This window comes from Peromyscus californicus, unplaced genomic scaffold, assembly GCF_007827085.1.
Source record: "Peromyscus californicus insignis strain IS unplaced genomic scaffold, ASM782708v3 Scaffold_23__1_contigs__length_62951481, whole genome shotgun sequence".
Lineage (NCBI taxonomy): Eukaryota > Metazoa > Chordata > Mammalia > Rodentia > Cricetidae > Peromyscus > Peromyscus californicus.
The window spans coordinates 52,557,849-52,577,839 of NW_026294534.1; the positions used below are offsets into that span (position 1 = coordinate 52,557,849).

Sequence of the window (19,991 nt, forward strand, 5' to 3'; positions counted from 1 at the left end):
ATCTGTTTTTGAAGAAATAGTACATATTACTGTTTTCAAAATTCTTTGATATAGCTTTTATATCAATGAACACTTCTGCCATTTTTATAATTGCAGATTTTGTAAAACATTTCCTCCTTCCTTCATTTTTTTTTATGGCAGAAATGGGTTAATTTTTCCTTCCTAAGTTAAAAATCTCACTTTCCTTCATTTATGCTAATAGTTTACACTCGCTTGAATTCTGTATTTGAAGTCAGGAATTAAAATCCATTGGTTTTATTTCTTTTAAAATATGATTTAAAAGTTGTGACACAATCAAGAACAAAGTGTTCAGAATATGTAAAGTAGCTGTTGCTACTATTCTGATGAGTATCTCCTGAATTTTAGCAAGTACAAGAAATTCTCAAAGGTCATAGCTTGGGAAGGTGTAGTGTGACTGACATATATAATAATTCAAATAGAGGTAGACATTGTGGGGTAAGCGAGAAAACAGGTGTTAGGGAAATTCCCAGGAATCCACAAGGACGACCCCAGATTAGACTACTAGCAACAGTGGTGAGTGTGCCTGAACTGGCCTACCCTGGTAATCAGATTGGTGAATACCCTAACTGTCATCACAGAGCCTCATCCAGTAACTGATGGAAGCAGATGCAGAGATCTACAACCAAGCAGCAGGCTGAGCTCTGGGAGTCCAATTGAAGAGAGAGAAGAGGGATTACATGAGCAAGAGGGGTCAATATCATAATGGGGAAATCGACAAAGACAACTGAACCAAGCTTGTAGGAACTCACAAGCTTTAGACCAACAGCTGTGGAACCTGCATGGGACCAGACTAGACCCTCTGCATATGGGAGACAGTTGTGTAGCTGGGTCTGTCTGAGGGGCCCCTGGCAGTGTGATCCATCCCTGGTGCATGAGCTGGCTTTCTGGATCCCATTACCTATGGTCGGACACCTTGCTCACTCCTGATAAAGTGGGGAGGGGCTTGGTCCTGCCTCAACTGACTATACTAGGCTTAGCTGTCCCCTCATGAGAGAACTGACCCTGTTGGAAGAGGGGATAAGGGAGGGGGAAGGGGAGAGAGGGAGAAGGGATGAGAGGGGGATCTGTGGTTGGTATGTAAAATGAATTTTAAAAAATCATTCAAATACAGATGTCTAACACTTTTGTAGTCTTCTACCTTCCAGCAATCTCTTACAAACAGTCCTCACCTCACCTGCTTTTTGTAAGTACATGAAAAGAATTTCTTCCTAGGACTATGGACAGGGCATGAATGCTATTGTCCTCCCTTCTTGGGGAGCCACAAGTATTTTCTTCAGTGGAAGATTAAAATCCTGTTTAGGGCTTCCAAGCTGCTTTCTCGTTTTGTAGAAGGGTGATGTAGATGACTTAATTATTTACGCATTTTAAGTTTGTGGTTCAAGTATGGTAGCAGACAAGACAGTTATTGGAGAAATTTGTAGAAAGGAGAAATGGGTGTGTGCATTGAGCGTGGCATGTTGGTGAAATCAAACATGGCCCACCAAATCGTAAAAGAGGAAAGAAAATCCTAACGTTTCCTCAATAATTTGGCTCTGAAATAATCCAGAAGTTCAGAGCACAAGACATTTTCAGAAATTTAAAAGCTCGCCCAAGGCCTTATGATCTTACTTTAGCTAAGGAGGAGCTGAGTTCAGGTTCATGGCAAAGTCCCATGGATTCTCTCTGTGATGCATAAAGTTTTCTTCTCATCTCTTTCCCTACATGTGCCTGACCACCCTTGAAATTGCAGAACAGTAGCAGCCAAGAGAGAGAGATCCCATACTCTGCATTCAATCCAAGAGCAGAAAGAATGAGCTGGCTGTGTTTGGAACATGAGTACCTCTTCTGGAGGCAAGAGGTTAGGAAGCAAAGGATTCCTAGGCGAGGAGCCTACAGCATCCTCTGGCTCCAGCCAGGCTTTGCATCCGGAACTTGCTGCAGCTGGGATTCAGGGAGAGGAAGGTGGGATAGGAGGAGGGGAAGACGGAGGTGGGGGAGGGAGGGGTGAAGCGAGGGGAGCTGGTGAGGAATCGGCGCGGGGAGGGTGGGATGGGGGGAGCGCTGGGCGCAGGGAGCTGAGTGGACGGCTGAGACGGGCGGGCGGGCGGCGCGTACAGCAGCTCCAGCGAGAAGCGAGTTGCCAGAGCCGGGCTGCTTTTCCATCCGGAGCTGCGAGCTCCGTGCCCGCTCCCAACAAGGTGATGGGCCGGCAAGCGTTTTTTTCTGGCCGATGGGACTCTTGCTGCTTGGGGCTTCCTCCCTTAGACTCCCTTCTTCTTCTCCCTTGGGTCTGCGTGTGTGTGAGTGCCCTGGTTTGGGGGGGTGAAGCCTCCTGTAAGGGGACACCCTTGTCCCTGCTCGTCTCCCCTTCTCTCCAACCCGTCCTCGCTGATGCATGCCTACCAGGGGCGCCCCCATCTTCGCACCCGGTATCTGACACCGCTCCCTACCCCTGGTTGTGTCTCCTTCCTAGATGCTCAAGGTGTCAGCCTTATTGTGTGTGTGTGCAGCGGCTTGGTGCAGCCAGACTCTTGCAGCTGCCGCGGCGGTGGCTGCGGCCGGGGGGCGGTCGGACGGCGGTAATTTTCTGGATGAAAAACAATGGCTCACCACAATCTCTCAGTATGACAAGGAAGTCGGACAGTGGAACAAATTCCGAGACGTAAGTGATGCGCACTCATTCCCAGCCACGCGCATTTAGCTTCAGGGCTGGCATTTTCCGTGGCTGCCAGTGGTGGGGAAGGGGCTCGTTTTTTTTTTTTTCTAAGGAAAGGCTGCGGAGGTGGGGTGAAAAAGCCTGACAGTGTCACTGGAGAACTTAGTCCCCACTCCCTAGCAGATAGCTTAAGCAGGAATTTGCTTGTTACATTTACATCTGAGTTAGGTCACACCAGGTTCTCTCTCCTTTCCACCTCAGGACACCCCAATCTTTCGTCCCCCAAAAGGGTTTGCAAAGTAGCTGCTTGGACCTTCTCAACTTTTGAATGGTGTTTCTGGCACTAGTAAACACAACCGAGGTGCCTCGGTGTTGGCTGGCTATAAAGTAACCAGGATCGATCTCGTTACTAATGGTCCATTAAAGAATTTGAGGGAAGGAGGTACAAAGATGTAACATTTATAAATGCCTGCTCTCTGAGGGTGGGAGGTTGGTTGTTTGGCATCATCGGTCCGCAGAAGTTGATCTGCTGCTGCTGATTACGTAAAATTGTCCATCGGATTCTGTTTCTACGTTCACTTACCGTGGAACACTTTGGTGGTGCACTCGGTGTTATAGGGTGGATTGTGAGCTGCGATGAAAGAGTTAAACTCTTAGAATCCCTTGGGAGTTTTCTAAAGAGCCCTTTCAAAGCAACTAGCTTTAGAGAATCCCACACTGATTTGTCTGGAGCCAATGGGCTGGGCATACTAGTCACCCCCACCTGGTCCGAATGGAGCCCTATGTGCCCTCTGAGCCTTGAACTTGGTTGATGCCTCCAGGAGGTCATTCTGACTGCCGAGTCCCATCCCTAGCCCACCCTGTAAAACCCAGGGGTTTGAGGGTTGGCAGACTGACTCATATTCCTTGTCGAGCCTTTAATGACATTTGTGAGAATGTCCCTCTGAGTCAATCGTCACTGCTTTCCCAGTCTGTGAGTTAACTTCTCCTATTAGCTCAGATTCTCCCGACTGGGAAAACAAATGGAGGCTTGGACTAATTCTCATCCCCGATACATCATTCTCTTCTTCTACCACTTCCCCATAAAGTAATTGGCAAGGGAAATCTCACAGAGAGCTTCTGAAGAAATGTAATTACAGTTTGAATGTAAATCTAGATGGTACTCAGCATGAATATACGGCATGGAAAATGACTGCTCATTCTTATCGCAGGACTCAGTTTTGCTTTATGAATGAAATGTGAACATCACTATTTTTGCTAAATGAATGCTCTTTACTCTTGCAAATGCAGAGCTCTTGGCTACCTGCCTTAAGCTAACACTAACATTAACTACAACCAAAAGTAAGCAGGCAGATATCTTATATCAGGAGAGAATTGCCAGTCATCATGCTCTCGCTTGAGAAAAGATATATTGAAAAGTGTCAGTGTTTGAACAGGTCTTCCAATATTGACATATATTTATTGAATAACTGCTATCTTTTAAAATGAATGTTAGGCACTTCTAACACACTTTAAATCCTGAATGTCCCAGAGTTCTCTGGTTTTAGTTAAATTACTTTAATACTAAGAGAAAGCAGTTGACTTTTGGACAGTGTGGAGCATTTGAGTTGTGAGGAGCTGAGTTGCTTATTATACAAGTAAATATGCTAGGATTCAATGGAAATAGAGTGTGTCCATTACATCAGTCACAGGGATTTCTATGTGCTCTCACTGGAAAAACTTTTCAAAAATGTCAAGTCAAGTAGAGGATGTTCTGATATTTACTAAATATATACAACCCACAAAATGTAACTGATTTATTTATTTATTTATTTTAAGAACTTAAGTCTTGTTTTAAAGTTGTTATGGTAAGAAAACAATTTCATTTTATGAGGAACACTAAAAGCAGGCAGGGAGATCGAAAGAACTGTGATTAAATTTCACCTTTGAATACCTGTTGCTCCATGACAATGAGGAAATGAGAGCTTAACAGTGTGCCTTCAGTTCAGCACTCAGAGCACATCATGTATGAGCTTGTGCAAACCACCCGAATGACCGTTGTCTCCATAGCCTCCTTCCATTGGGGTAAATCATTCCTTTACATGTTTGTTAGTGTGGAACAGGCTGGTATTTAGACCCACTTTTGGATGGAAGCACATGATTAAAAGGCATTGTTTGAAATGTGAATTTGCTGTGTTATAGACCCTGTCTCTCATTTTCTGTTTGAGCTTTCAATATAAAATGATCAAGTCCATGCTCAGATTAGAGGAAGGGAAACAGACAAGGACATCTGAGTCTCTTCTCATAAAAATGATTTAACTTAAGCAAATTCTTTCCGTGCTTGTTTCATAAAAAGATAATTGACATAATTTAGAAAACAAAATTCTTCAGTATAATTAATTCTCCAGGATAATTAATAGTGGAATTAACACTCTCATTCCTTCTTGTGGAATTAATATTATTTTACAAGTAAGCCCTTAAAAGTTCAACTACGCCTTCCTTTGAATTATATTTTCAAACTTTATTGTATATATAATTATAATTGAATACCTATAAACTAAGATTTCTATTTTTTACATTTTTAATTTAAAATATATGCAAACATTTCTTGTAGTAAATCTTTGAAGATTTACTAGTAACAATTTCCTCAGTAAAAATCAAGGGAAATAATGAAACCAAAGAAAAGCTGAACATAAGTATTAGTAAAGCAGGAACTTCAAATATGTTTGACTACTTTTTGTTCTGTTCTATTTCTGGTCTTCCCTCCTATACAAATACAATTTATAACATAGGAAACTTTTAATCCTTCAAGGAGCACTTGGTAAGTAGAACAAAATTCTAGCCGAGTTTTTAATTCTTATGTTTTAAGAAGAAAATTACAGTTTAAATTCACCTATGATTGAAGAAAAAGTTAAGACATTTAAAAACTACTAGCTAGAACCAGCATGGTATATTCAAAGTATACTTACACGAATTTAAAATGAGATAAGGGTTAGAGTACAGTGAATGTCTGAGTGAAGCCTGAGTTCAGTCTACACACACACACACACACACACACACACACACATATGCACACACACGCGCGTGCGCGCACACACGGGGGCAAGAGAGGGCAGACACTTAAAATTTAAAAACGTAATAAAAACCCAAACTTTCCTTTCAACAATGGGATATGTTTTGTAGATATACTGGTTGCTTGCATGCTTTTTGGTTTTTATCAAGCTCTGCTGGGTTGTGATATTAATTACACAAGCTTCATAAGCGGAAGAATTTGGGGAGTATCATTACTTTGTCCAAAAGCTGGGGCATAAAGTAATGTCATGTCTCATCCTTACATATACATTGAGATGATTAAGAGGAAACTGAGTCATTAACTCAAATGGCTCATAATTACATATTTTAAGCTTTTATGATCCATAAATCCAATTAAAATACTCCCTTTATCATGTAATAAATGAATAAAGAATGTGCAAACCATTGAAGAATTCAGTAACACATGATGTAATACCATCATCAACCCTATATATTATTGATTTCACTGAAGTAAATGTGCTAATTAAGAGTGACAATAAAGACAAAATATGAGAGACTTTCAATTGCTGTTCATTGGAAGAAGTCCAATAAAAGCATAGGAAAAGGAGTTCATATGGCTATGAAAATTTCAGTCCACCATATAAGAAAGTCAAGGTTATACCTTTAAAATAAACACAAAAGATCTGGATTAGATTTATGTTTCAGAAATTATCTGGACCTAATTTTTAACTGCATCAAGAAATGATTACCGTTAATGTAAAATCCACAGTCAAGTTTTTGGCTATACTTCTCCTTAAGTAATTTTAATGTTCAACAGCAATAATAAAATCGATTTAAATTTAAGAATTTAGCCCACAACTAAAGGATAGGTACAAAACTCTGAAAATGTAACACAAATAGCAAGGCATTTTTGTTCTGTGTGACACATAAGATTTAGCTCAAAGGGCTCATGTGTCTCTGAGGCTTACTGGCAATAATTTTACTTTGTAAAAATAAAACAGCTGACTAAGGTATTTGAAGAGTAACCTTCCTTATCTTCTGTATTCCTTTCAACTTACTTTTTCATCTGAGCTGAGCTTCTTAAATGTATGGATCAGTGGAGATATGGTGGTTCATAATGATTTATCTTTCCTGGGATATGGAAGAGCAAAGACTCCTAAGACTGTTCTGGTCGTTGTAATATTGTTATTTGTTACAGAGTCAATAAAACACCTGGTTTGTACGTGTACTCTCAGTCCTCTATCACTGTCTTAGAGTTTCTATAGCTGTGAAGAGACACCATGACCACAACAGTTCTTCTTTTTTTTTTTTTTTCCCACAACAATTTTTGTAAAGGAAAACATTTAATTGGGGCTGGCTTCCAGATCAGAGGTTTAGTCCATTATCTTCATGGCAGGTGGCATTCAGGCAGACATAATGCTGGAGAAGGAGCTGAGAGTTCTACATCTTGATTCACAGGCAGCCGAAACTGTCCGTGTCTATACTAGGCATTACTCGGTGTAGCTTGAGCATAGGAAACCTCGAACCCCACCCTACAGTGGCACACTTCCTCCAACAAGGGCACACCTACTCCACCAAACCATACCTCCTAAGAGTGCCACTCCCTATGGGGGACATTTTCTTTCAAACCACTACAATCATTTAAACTTATTGTATTCTTATTTATGAAAAAGTTTTAAAAAGGCTTTTTCAGTTGTCTGTGGCCTTAAGGTTAGTGATGCATGCCTATTCTGATCTTGAGTATCAGGCATAATCTGAGCATAGAGGAGGGCTCCTCATTGGCGCTGCATTGTGATTAGTAGCTGAATTCTACTATTTTTTTTGCAACAGTATATAATGCAAATAAAATTAATGAACATTAAAAAAATTTTTTATAATACTAATAAAATAACATAGTTAATGTTTAGTCTGTGTTCAGGAATATCTTCTCAACAACGATGCTTTAGTTACTTTTCTTTTTTTGGGATAGACATTGTAACCAAGGCAACTTATAAAAGAAGAATATTTAACTTTGTGCTCATGGTTCCAGAGGGTTTAAGTCCGTGGCCATTGTGCTGGGAGGCATGGTACTGGAGCAGTAGCTGAGAACTTACATCTTGATCTGCAAGGAGGAAGCATACTGGGACAGTATGGGCTTTTGAAACCTCAAAGCCCAAACACCTCCTCCAATATGGCTTCATCTCCTGATGCTTTGAAAAGAGTTCCAGAGAACAAGAATTTAAATATATGATCCTATGGGGGCCATTTTCATTCAAACCACTACAATATATGTCCAATACCCTCACAAGTGTTGATATTTAGTGTTTCTCGCTATGAAACATTGTAACTCTAATGATAATTATGTGTTGTATCTATGAACATACATATCTGTGTGAATGGTATGTGTGTGTGTGTGTGTGTGTGTGTGTGTGTGTGTGTGTGTGTGTGTGTGTGTGAGACTGTGTGCATGTGTGTGTATTTATGAATCCACATTCCGGATGTTGAACCCAGGTCCCCACACATGTTAAGTGTATACTGTGATACTGAGTTATAGTTCTTGTACTACATTTCTTATAATTTTATTACAGTCAAAAACATAGTTTTCCCACGAGAAGTCTGTTCATTTCTTTCATTTTCATCAGAGCTTCTTTTGCTGTATTTTACTTGAATGGTATGGCACTCTGTAGTTCTTCGGAGTCTTTTTACTGTTAGGTACACATTTTCAGGTCCTAGTAGGTGGAGGGCTAAAGAATGAAGTCATATTAATATGGGATTGGCAGTCATACGATATGAATCCCAAATAGACTTAATCTACAAAAAAATCAATATACTTCTTAAAAGAAGCAATAGAGCACCATGCCTATTATGGGGCCAATGAATCACCAGAGAAGTAAGGACACACACTTTTCAGCATCATGACTACAGTCATCTGAGTCCTAATTTGGCCATGGTTCTGTTAACCCTCTACATCTCTACATCTCCACATCACTATGGATCCACCAAAATGGATTTAGGGTTCATGTTTCCCAGGTCATGTATCACATAATAAAGGAAATAAGCCAGAGAATGTCTCTTGACTTGTTCGTTTATGGTCCTGGCATCATGTGAGCCTCTCAGTTAAGAGGTCTGCTTTGCTGGTGACGATTAAGTCAATCTCACTTATGAACACATCCTAATAAAACTCATTGTGAGGCAAAAAAAAAAATGCTTTACTCTTTTATAACTTCTAGTGAATTCTTTCAAAATTAACTATATAGATATTATTTCTCTTTGTGTATTTCATATATTTATGTGTATGCATATATATCACATATGTAGGTTTATATTATAATATATATTGTTATATATGAAAACATATATAAAACAAAACACTTTATATGAGCATATATCTTTGAATATGTACAGAAAACATAATATGAAAACCAAGACCATCATATGGAGTATAGATCTAGGCATACATCATATGAATTATACACATTTCTATATGACACCATCAATAGAAAGCCTATAATAATTCCGAGATGATTTCAATGCATTTTAATTTTCTTTCTTACTCCTGGTTATGTTGAGATGATCTTATTTGCTGTTATCTGTGTGGCTATACTATATTCTTCTTACAGGAAGTAGGCTGCTTTGGCACCAGTTCCTCAAACTTAGGAGTTAATATTCAAAAGGAGCATCACGCTCTATTAGAAAGTTTTCTATGTTGGACTTATATAGTAAGATGATGGGTTGAATGCTTTTAGATCTCATGAATCTGACTTAGAGTGACATTTTATGTTCTTATTCAATTTTCATTTTGGTATTTCATGATCTGGGTCACAATTTTATTTTATGTACTTACTTTTAAAGGAAGATCTTTGAATCTTTTGTACATAACATCCAACTCCTCAAGCTCTCGGAGTCTTTAGATGTCTTTTCTCATTTGTGAAAATCTTTTCTTCTTTTCTGCTCTCAACAATTCCTATTTTGCAGATTTGTGTAGGTTGTTGCACTATGAAGTTCTTAGTGCTCAAGGTTGGAGTTCCTACCCCAGGCTGTAGTTCACCAAGCATTACTACAATAATTCTATAAATTGCTACAGATTACATTGAAGAATATGATATTACATTCAATGTGTATTGTATTTAACTGTACATTGCCAAGTAGAAAGCCTTTAAGTGTTTTCTTTTATCAGCCTGTTCCATTTCTGACTACCCAAGGATTGTCCATTCAGTCCAGAGGTCTCAGAGTTACTTTCTGAAGCAGTGACCTCCATAAATGGGAGAATTTTGTCTAGCAAGGATAAACGAGAGTTTTAAGAAAAGAAATTCATTCGTGTGTTGACCTGAGAGTGTTCACACATGACTTCTGCTTGTATAGCATTAACCTGAATGTATTTACATGACAACATTTAGCTACCACAGTGACTAGGAAGTTTAATCTCCACTGGAACAAGACTAGCAAACATTAAGAAAATGGTTGCAATATCTGGTGGTGGATGGAAAATCTTGGTGGCTACTGCATTGGTCCGTTCTCTAATAATTATCATTGTAGATCCCTCTTGAAAGCATTCTCAATATTCACTCCTGCACCTACTGATACAGTGAGTATTGTCATTGCCTGTAAGCTGTCTGTGTTGCTTTCAGTACTTCCATCATATTTCTGTACCATTTCTTTATCCTTTTGGCCATGAAGAACAGGATCGGGAGCACTGCTTAGGAAAGAGCTGAGATGCCTGGCACCCAAGACTGTTCAGGAATCTGGCGGCAGTTACATGTTAGTTCTAAGAGGAACTGCGGACTGTCAGAATCAATGAAGAGTATCCTGTAGGATGTTACAAGGAGGCTGGTGACAAAGCTTATTTCCCTGTAGTGACATCACTTAGCTTGTTTTCTGGGAAGTCTTTTTCAGCTACAACAGTTTGGTAGCATGTCTGAATTATCTTCTTCTGTGAGGCATCAATACTTATTGATAGTGTGTGTGTGTGTGTGTGTGTGTGTGTGTGTGTGTGTGTGTGTGTGTGTGCAGGAGTTTGTAGTTTACTTCCTAGACCCTTTACTTAAAAAACAGGATATTCTATTACATCCAAGATAGTGTTTTGTTTAGTGGAGAAACAAAGAAATATCATTGATAACGAGGACCTCTTACCAGAATAACATTAGCAACCATGTCACTGTCCAGTTCAAGTAGCTCTTACTCTTGGAAGCTAGGGGCTCTCTTTTGGGGACTAGTGTCCCGGGTCAGCTAAGAGAGAAGCAGCAGCATGCCAGACTTGCCAGACCCTGCAATGCGGCCATTGCACTCTGTCTTTTGTTACCTGACACAGAGATGGCTGACAGCTGGAGGGAGTTAAGCTGAGCTCCTTCCTTCAGACATGGAAGCATGATGTTTTGTCATTTCAGTAAAATGACCTAACTAGTAATAATAATCTTTAGGATTTGCCTGAGGTGGAAGGACAATTATAGAAAATTCAAAGTCCTGTTTTCATAACTGCTTCACTAGAAAATATACTGCTGATTGTTTTAATTGTACTATTTCAATATGGAAAAGAAAATTTAAATACCTTGCTATTGCAGGAGCAGCCCATATTGTATTTTTCCTTAGCTTTTAGCATTTGGAAGCTTGGTTTGTTGACCTTAATAGTTACATTATATTCTATATTATGTAGATGAATTATATATATAATATCTGGATATTTTATAAGTAAAATCCAATGGCAAATGAAGTATATGTGACCTGCCTTATTGTCCCATGCTCTCAGTTCTTACATGAACATAGAATTAATATTACTCTGGTGTGATTATTTAATTGCTATAGGGTCCTACTAAAAAATACCTCATCTCTATTTTCTGAACACATGAGGTAAAATAAACTGTATCGCAATTTTTCCAGATTATTTTTATTGGTTTTTCTGAATTTATGTATTTATTGGCTATATACTCTATGTAAATCCAATAATTATGTTAATAGAAAGTATACCCACTATATTATGCAATGAATATACATGGGTATAATTATAAATATATGATAAATAAATCACTTTAAATACATTATGAAGGAAATTTTATCAATGGAAAAGACATGGTAGTGAAGCTGTAGGCTCAGGATTCCTAGATCAAACACAGGCTTATTTATATGTTTGGAGGTGAAGAGGTTACAGTGACTTCAACAGTTCTAGGGTAAAAAGTGAGACCAGTTTCAGAAAAATATTTTAATAAAATTGATGGCTGTCACTATAATCAAATGACTTCAAATAAATTAAATGCATATACTGTCTTCATTTTACATGTAAATAGAGTACTCAGAGTTCTGTTTACCTTGGTCAAGTAAGATAACGATGATGACAGAAGTGTACTTAATCAAAATATCAGAAGAGGTAATTACTCAAAGTAGAAGAAAATAGAGCCAGATCCTCTCTTGGCTAGAGATTTATAGTATTCTAATCACAGACAGGTTGCTTGTGGTGTGTGCTTTATTTTCCTACTTCCAATGGTAAGATGAAAGAGTAGAGTGCATCAGAAGGTATTTTGGAAACCCTAGAAAAATTGCTTTTGGTTGAAGTAAAAAAATAATTTCTCAGTTACCTATCTTTATTTCATGTCTCTACTGTCGACCATTTCTGAATAAACCAATTGCATTTGTACACGTGTACAATTATTTTCCCATTGAATAGGTCAAGAAATGAGATGCAAAGAGTCACAATCAGTTAGCTTCAGTGAAGTTCATCTCTAATATTGATAATTCCCAGTTTTAGAAGGAGTAAAATCCTGATAAAAACTATCACAACTCAAAAATATGGTAAGTCAAAATGTGTGTGCACACATATTTTACCGTAAGTCAGAACCTAACTGATTTTTGTTCACTGGAGAGAATTCATTGCTTTTCCTTGAAATCCCATGGCTGATTGAGAACCATGGCTCTTGCTGCTGCCCAGGGCAAGATGAAGTATCATGCAGTGTGTGTTGTGAGTACCTGCAAAGATCAAAGTTCTAATCACAGCATATATGATGTTTAACAGCATTCTGAATCTGCAAAAATATCACATCACTTAAAGTTTAGGCTTGTACTGGCAATCAGGACCCAAGGTTCTTGTCCTCAAGCACAGGAATGATAATGTTTCCTTTCCTACAATTTATATCTCACCTGTCTATTACAGGCTGGGAGTTTTAGGACATACAATATCATTCAGTATAGTCTTGCATACACAATATGTTTCAATGATAATTTTGGTTAAAAGTATAAAATTTATGATGTTAACTGTTGCAGATAAATTTTATGTGGTGCATTTTCATTCTGACACACATGATTTCAAGCTCTCTATCTCTTTGAAACATCAAATTCTATACCCTGGAAGGACTTTGCATCTTACCAGCCCCCAAACTCTGACAACCACCACCCTGCTTTTTGTTTCTAATAAATTTTCTACATATTTCATGTAAATGAATTCATGCTAGAAATTCTTCTGTAGCTGGTTAATTCCACTTTGCATGATATCCTTAAGGTTTAAATGTGGTGTGGCATGCTTCAGAGTTTCTTTATTTTGTGTGTTTGTTCAAGTTCATGTTTGTGTGTGTACAATTTCACACTCATTTGTACACTTGTTATTTGGGAAGTCATGAGCACTTACATGTATGTGGAAGCCAAAAGCTCACAATGGGTTTTCTCCTCAGATTCCTTCCAGCTTAGTTTTTGACGCAGAGTTTCTAGCAAGGCAAGAGTAGCTGGCCAGTAAGACCCTCCTGTCCTCCATACTGGGATTACATGTTCATGCCCTCACATCCAGCCTGAACAGAGGTACTGGGGATGGAAATCAGATATTCATGCCTGCATGGCAGACACTTTAGTGACTGAGTTATCTATCTACCCATCTCTGATCTATTTCTCTTCTGAGAGTTAATATTCTATTTAATGTACACACTGTTTTTGTCCATTCACACATTTATGTGCATTTAGCTGTGTCTAAGCCATAAGAGCTATTGTTGCCATCATTACTAATATGAAAAAATGTCAAGATTCTGCTCTTAGTTATGTATGCATGTCCCCACAAGAGAAATTCTGTATTAAGTGGTGCTTGAATTTTCCATTTTTTTTAAAAAAATGCATTTACTGATGTGACTGAATGTGCCAGAAATCCATGGATCACATGTATGAGTGGAGGGCTGGGGTTAGGGATAGCATTTGAGAATCAGACCTTTTCTTGTAGCACATGGTTCCAGGGATGGAACTCAAGTTTCGTGGAAGGTGCCTTTTCACACTGAATTGCATTTTGAATTTTTGTAAGGAATTACCATACTGTTTATCATAGTGGCTGCATTGTTTTGCATTTCCACCAGTAATGCCACAGATATCAATTGCTTTACATCCATACTAAAATGTATCTGCTAATGCATTTGGAGTGATCCCTCTCTGGGTCTTTAATTTTTACTTTTCCAAAGATTACTGTGTTTGAGACCCTTTGCTATACTTGCTGGAATTGTCTATCATCCCTAGAAAGGAGTCTGTTTAAGTATTCTACCCATGCTTCAGTTAGGCGAATTTGAAGTTTGTTTAGTGTAATCTTAAAAAAAAATAACACTTAAAACAAAGATACATTAAATGAATCTTCTTTTACAAATAAGGAAACTTTTTAATCAACCTCTTCAGGACTTGTGATATTTGAGCTATTCTTCAAAACTCAAATGAATTTCTTATTTATTAATAGTTTATAATTTTAAATCAGTCACAACAGGTAACTAATGGTTTGGTTTTGTTTAATGTTCCCAGTGAATATTTTTTCGTCAGTTTGATTGAGATGCTGAAAATAATTTGAAATTTTCTACAGATTGTAATGCCTTTTAGACAAAGGGACAATGATAACATTGTGAGTTGATCAATTTGTCTTGCAGTGGGAAAAGACATCTCCTTGTTTATCATTCATTTATCTTATAAAAGCCTGTAACTGTACATCACATACTCTTCAAAGCTCAGTGTTTAATCTCATAGGGTCACTGTATTTGAGAATGGCATACCACTGACATTTTATTAGTGATTTTCTACAATGATGGTGCAGTTCAGAATATTTGAGATGGTAAGGATATCTGTAAAATTAAAACAGAATGCACCCAGCATGTATTCTTGTAGTGAATGGTGTCTTTACATTTCCTGGAAACTATTAGGGCAGTTATAACTGTACCCATCTTACAAATATTATACTTGTGGCCTTTTTCTATTATTGTTTTTGCCAAATTTTTTTTTTTTTGGTTTTTCCAGACAGGGTTTCTCTGTGTAGCTTTGCGCTTTCCTGGAACTCGCTTTGGAGACCAGGCTGGCCTCGAACTCCCAAAATATTTTTATTTTACCCCCAGAACATTTTAAATTCAGAAACAAATGGGAAAGATACATGAGTTATTTGCTTCATTTAAATGCTAGCAATCTGCATATTATCATATATAATCATCACACATAAATTGTAATTTAATATTCATGTAATTTCAATATTCCATGTTGAATAGGGAGGTTAGGATAAATTCAACAGACTCTGCCCATAGTGGATCATTTAGTTTTCTGTTTTCCACATTTAATAGCATGTTAGTGGGGGAATGATATTAGCTGTTGAAGAAATGAAATACAGAGGTGTGATGGCCTGGTTGGTAAAGTGCTTGCCTCTCATGTATGAGCATCTATCTGCCTTAAATCATCAGAACATGCAAGAACATGTCAGCACAGCAAACACATGGAAGAGCAGATCTTAGGAAGCAGACTCAGCAAGATTCCTGGGACTTGCTGGCTCTCCAAGCTAGCCAAACAGAGAAGCTCTAGGTACAGAGAGAGACTCTGTCTCAAATAATCAGATGGGAAGCAATAAAGAAAGATTCCTGATTTTCACCTCTCTCCTCCACATGCAAGTGTCTCTATGCCAAGATGCAACATGCACAAGGCACTACATACACATGAAAACAAAAAGAGATTATGCTTACAATTTTGTACTTTTAATAATTTGATGGTATGGTGAGATAGTTTGATCCCCCATGATACCTCTAAGAAAGAAATGATCTTCTGACATCTGCTTGTGTGCCATGGTGTGTAAGTCCACATACATAATATATGCACATACAATAAATATAAATGTAATAAAAATAATTTTCTTGTCTACATCTATTTTTAATATTATTCCCATCTGGAATTTTATTTAGACAGTAAGTATGCTAATTGTGGAACATGCTTCTCCACTTTGGAATTCTGTAGCAAAAGAACAAAATTAAGTATCCACTGGACCTAAGAAAATACAGAAAAAATAAAATAGAAATAAATTACTTTATTTCATTCTAACTGGAATCAAGAAACACCAAACTCATTCAATAATGCATTTTTACTTACAATTTACATGAAACACATGGTAACCTAGATATTTTCTGGTAAAAATTACAATAAAGCTCATGGTATATCCAAACATTTATGGTAAATGTTCCAAATGATTCTGTAAAATTTTGATCTTTAATAAAGAGAAAAATCTTATTTTGTAGAGCACACATGTATACTCTCTCTCTCTCTCTCTTTCTCTCTCTCTCTCTCTCTCTCTCTCTCTCTCTCTCTTTCACACACACACACAACTATAGGAACTTAATATTGCTGTCTGCAAGTCTATATAACATCACTAGACACTGTCTTCCTGTGCATGGAAAAAGTATCAGATACATCTCCTAAAAATAGTGATTTGATAGTCCTTAATCATAGCTAATACTTATTTTTCTATGAGACCCTCTGTAGCTTTGAAAATAGTGACATAGGTTATGTCTGCAGGCAGGACACTTAGAAAAACACACTCACTGATCTCCTCATGTCTGCTGGAGACCTTGCTTTTGAAAATGGAATATTTATTGGCTTTTCATGACTTATAATATAATATGAAATTATATGCAACTTCCTTGTCTCCCAAAGAGGCTGTCTGAGGTGCCCTTGGCAACATCTAATGTTCTCAAATGTCCCTGAGGCTGTAAGCTTCATCTACAATGAACATCCCCTGGGGCAGAATTTTTCAGGAACATTGCAGCTACAGCATTAACCTGGGATCACCTGAGAACGTCTTCTTTGATATGCACTATAATTTCTTGTAGTTGAAATGTTATGTGATTTAGAGTTCTAAAGAATTTCTGTGCTTAATGAGTCCATGTGAATAAAGTCATGCTCCATACCTAAGGAGAGGGCTAGTTTTAAATCTGTGGATTTCGAATCCTATGCCAGGCAGACTTTTAAACACAGATCAACTCATTTGGCAGATTTGCCTTTGAATTCTTTTTAAAAAATCATGTTGTTTTCACTAAATTTGTTAAACTTTGCTTCTCAATGTATCTCTCATTTAAATCACTTATTTCAGAATGGAAAGTTTTTCTTTAGCTTTACCTATATTTCAAAAAATTGAAAAAAAAGCATAATGGTATTTCCAATGGGGATGGGAATGTTCAATGTAGATAACAAATTCACAATAAAGACAGGGGCTATCTGCACTGCCTTTCAAGATTGAAATACACGTGGACAAATATCTCTTTACATGTACACAAGGCACCAAATGTTTAATATAATTGAGGACTGCCTGTGGTCATTGAATGGGATTTGAAATCTAATTTCAGAATGGCTTTGTTCATACTAGCTGAATGCCATCTGGTTTCTTTTGCCAAGAGCTTCGTGTTTATTCTTGGAGAGAAAGAGTGTGTCCCTTTATTTCCATGTGTTGCTGGTGCCAATGTGTGGATTCTGCAGAGTAATGGGGGCAGCTTGGCATCAAGCTCCAGGAAACAAACACAGGATGATGTTAGTCTCCTGTGTATTTGCTACCCTAGGTTCCATGATAAGCAGAGTAAAACTTGAAAACTTCTCCCAGGACTAAGGTAAAATCTCTTGGAAAGCTCCTACACTTAATTAACCAGAAGGGATCATGCCTTAGCTAACAGCAGGTCCCTCCCTCTGATTGCTTTGCTTTCATGCTCCTGAATGGACTTCAGGATTCTCCAGAATCTCACTGTGGACTCCAAAATTAAGATTTTTTTTTGAGTGAAAAGTAGAGTCCACAGATGTTAAGGTGCTGTATAACTTATAGACTATATGATTAAAAATAATCTTTGGCTCTTAATTTTTGTCATGGAGGTTGCAATAGGCAGCAATATTTCTGATTTATATTTAACGAATAAAACTCCTTGTGTTGTGACTTCTGTGTTAAATCATTTTTCTCCATTATATATGCATATATAGTTTCATATATGTATGTATGTATGTATGTATGTATGTATGTATGTATGTATATGGAACTTGCTTGTTGAGAGCATGACAAAATCCAAGACAGTTCATTGTGTAAATAGGAATGCAGCCATAGTGATACTATCTGTAGCTATTCAGTTAAAAATTATATTAAAGATTGATGATAAAAGGGTGTAAGTTATATATTTATGAGACATTTTTATTTAAATGTTTGTCTTTTTATTTTCTGTTTGAGTGACATAGTTAAATTAAAAATGTCAATGGGGCTCAGTGTACTTTTTCAACACATATCCATACCATGCACTAATAGAACAAAGCCTCGAGATTTATTCATGAATGTATGATTGAGTTACATAGACACCAAAATAATTTTCCATAAAAAATTAATAATCGTTTGGTGGTGCTGCTGCATGCCGTCAATCCCAGCACTCAGGAGACAGAGACAGGAGAATCTCTGTGAGTTTTAGGTCAGCTGGGTCTACAGAGCAAGTTCTAAGTGAGCCAAGCAGCCAGGACAATCACACAGAGAAACAGTCTCTTAAAAAAAAATGAAAACAAAAAACAAAAACAGGACAAAAAAATCAAAAAGAACAAAACAACCAATAATCATTGAATTATTGTTATTCAAATTTAAAATTATATTTTCCCAAGCTTTTATAATACTTAAATGTATGTAAACCCCAAAAACTCAGTGTTGGGTAAAAACTTTTTTCCAATGCTCTTACAATTATAGGAAATTTCCTCTCAAATGTACGTTACCCTCTTGTTCTCTTCCCAGTGTTCTGTTCCTGATCAAAGCACTTAGAATTCAGAGCTGTCTCCGACGTGCTTTGAAGTTCCAGACCCTTTGCCTTTTCATTGGTCAGACTCTCATTATCTGACACTGAAGCCGATATCACTAGTAACATTCATGTTTTCAGACTTTTCTGCCTGCATATCTGCAATACTTTGAACACCAATCCCTTATTTTTATTCCCTTTTCAAAATCTTCAACTCAATGTAAATTTTATCATGAATTAGGATTTCATGTAGCAGTAACTATTGTTGCTTCTTAAAAACTTGTGAATAGATTCATCTTTGGTGGGAAAGACTGTAATAGCCATGTAACAGACTAGTCTCATGGACAGCCATATTAGAGGGAGATCATGTGATTTCTGCTTTCTTTGTAGTTAAGATAATCTGTGAGAGTATTGTAACACGCACCTAAAGGAAGGCTTTCTCAAAAAGAATATGAAATAAGACAAAGGAAAGGAGCTTTCGTAACTGTTCAAGGAAGAGAAGGATCATACCTATGGTTGGTCTATTGCTCTATGATAGGTACAGCCAAATGAAACACCTTTCTCATATTCCACATTCACTCAGCAAACTTCTAGTTTTAATGCAACTGAGTCCTGAGAAGAGAATCTGCCATCACTTTAACATATGCTTTCTGTTGAAAGAATCAAGCTTCTGAGGCTTTTGGGCTAAAGTCCAGATCCTGTTTGGTGATGAATTCAACAAATAAATAACACAGTAGGCGCCTTTAGGGTGAGCCAGAATCTCCTTTGTGACAGACAGATCTCATCAGAAGCACAGGGTAATCCCAAATTTCCCATCCTCAAATCCAAAATCCCTCCTGTACCCACTTCCTACCCTGCAGTAGGTCCGTGCTGATCTCCGTTTCCTCTTTTGTGAAGTTTTGCACCACTCACATCAACTTGTCATCACAGTCATGCTGTTGTTTCTGCCTTTCTTTCCTGTGACTTTCTTCTAATGAGCTGTCTGTCTGCAATAGAAAATGTTTGACTTGTTATTCATATGTTTCCAAACACTTCTCATGGCTCAATTTATATTCTATAGCCAACAGCAGCCTGTTTTCCATGCATCTCTGTGACACTTTTTGAGAGCCAGTTAATAGTGGAATACTCAAAGGTTTCTAAGAGGTCTATGACTGTGCCTTGTGTCCTAGGAATGGAATCTGAAAAAAACAAAAACAAAAAAAAAAAACCTTACAAAACAGATTCATATATTGGTGAGGGACTAAGGTCATAACTTTTTGAAGTATAAGAGCCTAAGATGGATTTAAAAATCCAAGGCAATGCTTTGCTTTAATAGCAGAGCAGTTTTTCTTGGTTTCCTTAAAGCTTATCTT

The 19,991-nt window shown here is 37.6% G+C and overlaps 1 protein-coding gene across 5 annotated transcripts in view; it reads left to right on the forward strand.

Annotated features, from left to right (window-relative positions):
* Positions 1–19,991, forward strand: part of Spock3 (SPARC (osteonectin), cwcv and kazal like domains proteoglycan 3) — a 466,472-nt gene that overhangs the window by 109,634 nt on the left and 336,847 nt on the right. The window contains exons 1-2 of one of the 5 annotated variants that reach the window (XM_052752352.1): positions 1,842–1,962; positions 2,474–2,662. The exons of 1 other annotated variant lie outside the window; for it this stretch is intronic. In XM_052752352.1, the coding sequence (XP_052608312.1) occupies positions 2,474–2,662 (189 nt within the window). In that variant the 5' untranslated portion in view covers positions 1,842–1,962. Of the gene's footprint in view, positions 1–1,841; positions 1,963–2,065; positions 2,199–2,277; positions 2,301–2,473; positions 2,663–19,991 lie in introns of those variants that run through there. 3 more of the 5 variants (XM_052752351.1, XM_052752353.1, XM_052752350.1) reach the window with 3 other exon arrangements.